This window comes from Scomber scombrus, chromosome 20, assembly GCF_963691925.1.
Source record: "Scomber scombrus chromosome 20, fScoSco1.1, whole genome shotgun sequence".
NCBI lineage: Eukaryota > Metazoa > Chordata > Actinopteri > Scombriformes > Scombridae > Scomber > Scomber scombrus.
This window is the reverse complement of record NC_084989.1, coordinates 23,760,086-23,765,652: the sequence shown is the minus strand read 5'-3', so window position 1 is coordinate 23,765,652 and position 5,567 is coordinate 23,760,086. Positions and strand designations below refer to the sequence as shown.

General features: G+C 39.2%; 1 protein-coding gene across 3 annotated transcripts in view; it reads right to left on the bottom strand.

Moving 5' to 3' along the window:
* Positions 1-5,567, bottom strand: part of nebl (nebulette) — a 118,891-nt gene continuing 113,324 nt past the window's right edge. Inside the window, exons 5-8 of one of the 3 annotated variants that reach the window (XM_062441315.1) lie at positions 4,550-4,727; positions 3,068-3,160; positions 825-958; positions 1-226 (exon numbers count right to left, since the gene is read on the bottom strand). In XM_062441315.1, coding sequence (XP_062297299.1) covers positions 50-226; positions 825-958; positions 3,068-3,160; positions 4,550-4,727 — 582 coding nt within the window. In that variant the 3' untranslated portion in view covers positions 1-49. The remainder of the gene's footprint in view (positions 227-824; positions 959-3,067; positions 3,161-4,549; positions 4,728-5,567) is intronic. The other 2 variants (XM_062441316.1, XM_062441317.1) reach the window with 2 other exon arrangements.

The window sequence follows — 5,567 nt, the reverse complement described above, 5'->3', positions numbered from 1 at the left end:
GTTTTAAACCTCTCCTCTCCTCCATCTCTTCTTCTCTCTTCTCTCCGTCTCAGTTGCAGCACTCCACGTAGTTCGCCGGCAGCATGCCAGACTTGCCGGTCCTCTGCACCGTGCCGTACATCCAGCCCTCGTCGATGGGCTGAGCGTTGACGATGACGTCGCCGTCCCGGAACGAGACCTCGTCGTGATCCTGCGCCGCGTAGTCGTACAGCGCCCGGTAAACTCGCTGAGGACGACAGAAGGAAGAGGAAGGATGTGACTTTAATGTTTCTTTATTTATTTATTCATCTTTATTCTCTTGTGTTGTTTCGATTGTTTTTAAAAAAAAGGGGGTAGGTCTAGAAAAGTTACACCCTTTTCTAACATTGAATAGTTATTATTTTGATGTCATTCCTACTTTATTTTTCACTGCCTATGTATTTAATTTAATTATTTTTAACATGTTCAAAATAAACTAAACTGAAAATGAAACTAAAACATCTTGAATCAGTTTTTTCTGAGCAGTTTGTGGCCTGTGAGTCAATCTTTTCGTGACTTTACTTTCTCTACTTTTTGGATGGTTTTGACGGGTTTGGTAATTAGTAGGTGTGGAGATATTTGTTAAAGCTGATCTGATTAAAATAAAAGATCAATACCCTTCCTCTTCTTCTTATTATTATTCACTCTAAGCTGCAGTTTTTGTACGACTGTTTCTACACAAATACAGTTATTATTCTATAGTTTTGTCTCCTTTAAAGCATTTTAGATGAGTGTTGTTGTGTGAAAAGCAGCATGTAAATAAAGTAGAGTGATCTGTAGTGTAGATAACTGATGGTGGAGCGTACCATGGTGGCTGAGTGCGGGGGGGAGGTGACGGATCTGACTGATGACATGCTGGTCTGATGCATGTAGCCGTGATACTGCTGCTGCGGCTGCATCTGGACGCCCTGATGGTGGTACGCTCCGGGGAGGACGGGAGCTGGACCAGAGACACAAAGAGAGAGACACAAAGAAAGAGATGATAAATCAGTCTGAAAGGTTTGAGCTGAGTCGGTTTCATGCATCATTTAACCGTTCTGTTGTCCTCGAGTCAAGGAAGGAAGGGAGGAAGAAGGAAGGAAAGGAAGAAGAAGGAAGGATAGGAGGAAGGGAGGAAGGGAGGAAAGGAGGGAGGAAGGAAGAAGGAAAGGAGGTAGGAAGGGAGGAAAGGAGGGAGGAAGGAAGGAAGGAAGGAAAGAAGGAAAGGAGGGAGGAAGGAAGGAAAGAAGGAAAGGAGGGAGGAAGGAAGGGAGGAAAGGAAAGAAGAAAGGAAGGAAGGTAGGAGGGAGGAAAGAAGGAAGGAAGGTAGTTGGGAGAAAGGAAAAGAGGAAGGGAGGAAGGGAGGAAAGAAGGACATAGAGAAGGAGGGAGGGAGGAAAGAAGGAAGGAAGAAAGGGGGATGGAGGGTGGAAAGAGAGAGGGAGGAAGGACAGAAGGAAGGAAGGAAGGAAATAAGGAACAGTCAAAACAGACGGGGTGAATTTGACCCGGGAGGACGACAGGAAGGTTAACACCTGAAGAGAAGAGTCTCCTCTGCTGTCACCACACTGTGAGTTAGAAGATAAAAACAAACTGTGGCTTTTACACACAAACCTGCAAGAAAACTGGGTGAATTAGTCGAGTTTTATAAAAAGAGAGAGTGTGTTTTAAATAAAGTGGAGAAAAGAAAAGCAGAACCACGCTGAGTCTGGATTCAGAGAGGTACCGGGAGTGTCAGTGCTGCTGCGGTCCCAGAGGTCAGAGGTCAGAGAGCTGACAGACTGAGGCTGGCTGTGGGTGAGAGACTGCTGAGAGTGCTGCCTGCTCAGTCTGCTGGATGCACGCTCTGACAGGCAGCGGACAGCAGGGGGCAGCACAGGAAAGAACAGAAAGAGTCAAAAAAGATAAAAGTCAGCTGATGAAGATGGAGAGAGGAAGATAAATACAAGACAAGTAGAAAATTTATAAAACCTCTTTGTATTTAAATGATCTGCTGCTGTTCTGGTGGATTTATCATTTTCTAAACATCAACAAAACACAAGAAAAAACTAAGAAAGTGAATATTTTATTTATTTTACTTCTCTTCACTGACTTTGGTCCTCAGCTCACAAATAAAGAGTTTCATGTAAAAAATAGAGAAGTAGTTTTTGGGGGTTTTTTTTGGATGTGGTGATTTCATAACTTTGTCAGTCCCTTATTTTAGGAGGTAAATCTCAGTCATAGGTTTTGTGTATCTATTGTTTGAATCCGCGGAGAGAGACAGAGAAAGAGAAAGAGAAAGAAATGCATGTTTGGGCAGAAGGAGAGAGCTGAAACTTACTTTATTTATAATTGTAATGTAAATAAGAGACGTTATCAGGCTAATAACAAACACTTTAAAGAGAAATAAGTGCATTTTTGGTCAGAAGGAGGGAGGTGTAACTTAAAACTTACTTTATTTATAATTGTAATGTAATTAAGAGATGTTATCAGGCTAATAACAAACACTTTAAAGAGAAAAACTAATTGACCAGTGATTCATTTGGATGTTTCTTCTTTGTTACATCCAGATTATTCCTTAATTTAATTTCTGTGACTGACAGCAGAGAAAACTGATTTACAGATATATGTTGTCATAGTTCATTTCATATTGATATGAAGTGAATGCATATTTATAATAATAACTGTTGAAAATAACTATGACACAAAGGAATAAGATATATCAGACTTGGGATAAAATACTTATTAGTAGATTAATTCAGTGGTTTGGTTATTTTAATGGGATTTCTTTACATCATCAGACTTTAATAAATATAAATGATAAAAGTGCAGAGCAGCAATTGAACTTGATTATAGCAGAGCAGTGAAAGTATTTGATGATTTAAAACATGTAGTGAGGATATTCATTAACAGGTGCCTGTAAAAGATAATAAAGGGGAAAAGTGTGATTTAATGAAAACAAGCATCATGAGATCAGTTCATGCAGACACACAAACACCTCGTGCCTTTACTGTAAATGAATAAAAACATTAATATTTCTGTGATTAGTCCTCTGAGTTTAGCATTAGGAGGGACGGGTCAGGTGGACTACCGGACATCCTGCGGAGGCTCTTGGACTGGATGTTGTCTTCCAGAGGGTCAAAGTCAAATATGGAGCCTGGGTCGGTCCTCCAAACCTTCAGGTCTTCAGAGAGGAGGGAAACATCGCTTACAAACCGTCCAAAATGCTGCTGCTCTGAACTCGATCCAACAGACTGTTTTATCCTCACTGCACCTCCTGTTCCTTTTAATATCCCGCTGCTTACATAACCAGGCTTCTCAGTACATTACAGACCTTTTACACCCTCAGATCCTCTACTCAGGGTTTTCTAAGTGAACTTCAAATATATTTAAAGACTCAAGGAGATCATGTCGTCTCTAAGTAAGCCTGAAGTCAGTGGATACTGTGGACTCATTTAAAAAGCAGCTAAATAAAACATCTGTTCTGACGGGCATTTATGTAGTTTGTGGTATTTTTTAAAAATATAGTTTTTATTGAGTTTAACCTTCGTGTCGTCCTCCTGTTTTGACTGTTCCTTCTTTCCTCCCTTCCGTGTGTCCTTCCTCCCTCCCTCCTTTTCTCTTTCCTCCCTTCCTTCTTTCCTTCCTCCATCCTCCTTTCTTCTGTCCTTCTTTCCTTTCCTTCCTCCCTTACTCCCTCCCTCCTTCTCTCCTTCTTTCCTCCCCCCTACCTTCCTCCTTTACTTTTTTCCTTTCTCCCTCCCTCCTTCCCTTCCTTCCTTTACTTCCTCCCTTCCTTTCTTCCTTCCTCCTCCCTTCCTCCCTTGAGTCGAGGACAACAGGAGGGTTAAACAAAGTGAACAACATATAATACCTCCTGCCCCAGACAGCTGTACAGCACGACCAACAGAAGAGAGGAAAAAATGAATACATAAATAATAAATAAATAAAAATACAAATAGAAAATAGAAAAATAGAAAAAGAAAATTTAAATAAATAATAAATAAAACAAAAAGAATTGTATAAGATTAAATTTACTTTTTTAAAAATGTATTATTATTATTATTTTTTTTTTACATCAGATGAATATGCTGACTAATCAAATGAGGTTAAACAAAAAAAAAAACATATCTCCAGTCAGCTCCATGCTTGAGAATCTGGAGCAAGCAGGTATTTTATGTTTTAACTTCACACCTGTGTCTGTTCCCTTTGTATGTTTTATTATCTGGAGTCTTTATTTCTATTTATCTTGATTTTATATGATTGTATTTGATTTTATTTATTCTGAATGTGAAGCACTTTGTGACTGCTGTCTGTGAAAGATGATTTATAAATAAAGTTTACTTGCTCATGAGTGAAGGAGGAGACATCTGCTGACCAACAGGAAAACTTAAGACATCAATAACACTTAAATACTCATAGATTCAGGATATTTACATGAAAAGCAAAAGTACAGTCACATTATAAAAACACAGGCTGATGATGATGTAAAGGAGTGGTGTCACTGTCCAATCAGAGGGCAGTGACAAACACACACACACACACACACACACAGAGAGTTGGGGTCACTGACCTACGATGATGCCTCCAGGTCGCCGGTCCATCTCCATCGCCTGTGGGTGCATCCCTTTGCTGTATCCCGCCTCTCCCATCATGTGATTGGCTCGATGGTAGCGCTCCATGCTCGGGTCGTCCAATCCCGGTGTAGAGCCTCGGCCGCGCGCCCGCTCAAAGTCCTCGTGGTACTTAGCCTGAAGGAGGAGGAGAAACACACACACACACACACACACACAGGTGTTAATGTCAATGAAATGACACTTAATACACACATTAGTGTTAAATGTAACACACACACACACAAGTCAGGGTGCATTTGGTCAGTGAGCAAATAAAACACACACAGGAAGTGTTTTTAAAATAGTTTATTATTCACGCACACACACACACACACACACACACACACACACACACACACACACGATGAGTTCAGTTTCTCAACTTTAATATCTGTAATAAATAATCTATAATAAACTTTAACATCTTAAGTGTTGCCTTATTCTTTATTTTAACATTAATAATTTCCATTTCATTACTTTACATTTCTTGTTTTATGTGTCAGAGTTTTAAATCAGTACTTTATGATTTAATTAAGTTTAAATTAGTCCTTTAATGTCCTTTTTTGCTAATATTAATATTCTGTCTTGTAATTTTAAATCTAATATTCTTACATTGTTTCATGTGTACAGGGACTACAGATAGAAAATAGCTTCTATTAAAGTGCAATGTTTCTGTTTAATAAATAAATAAAATTAAATATTGTTGCAGGTAAAGCTTTGAGCATAACGTTCAGATTATAAAAGCTTCTTATGAAACACTTTGTGAGCTCACTGCTGCTGGTGTTATGTCACTGTGTCGTCACATTAAGAATATAATCAATATGTCCAGACCTCTCTCAGACTGGATGGACAGGAGAAGCATTCAATCAGACTGCAGTCGATCAGTTATTGATCAGAACATAACTGCACCAACATGAGTCATGAGTTTAAAATGAGGTTTAACTAGATAGTTCCCATCTAAAATAAGTATATAAG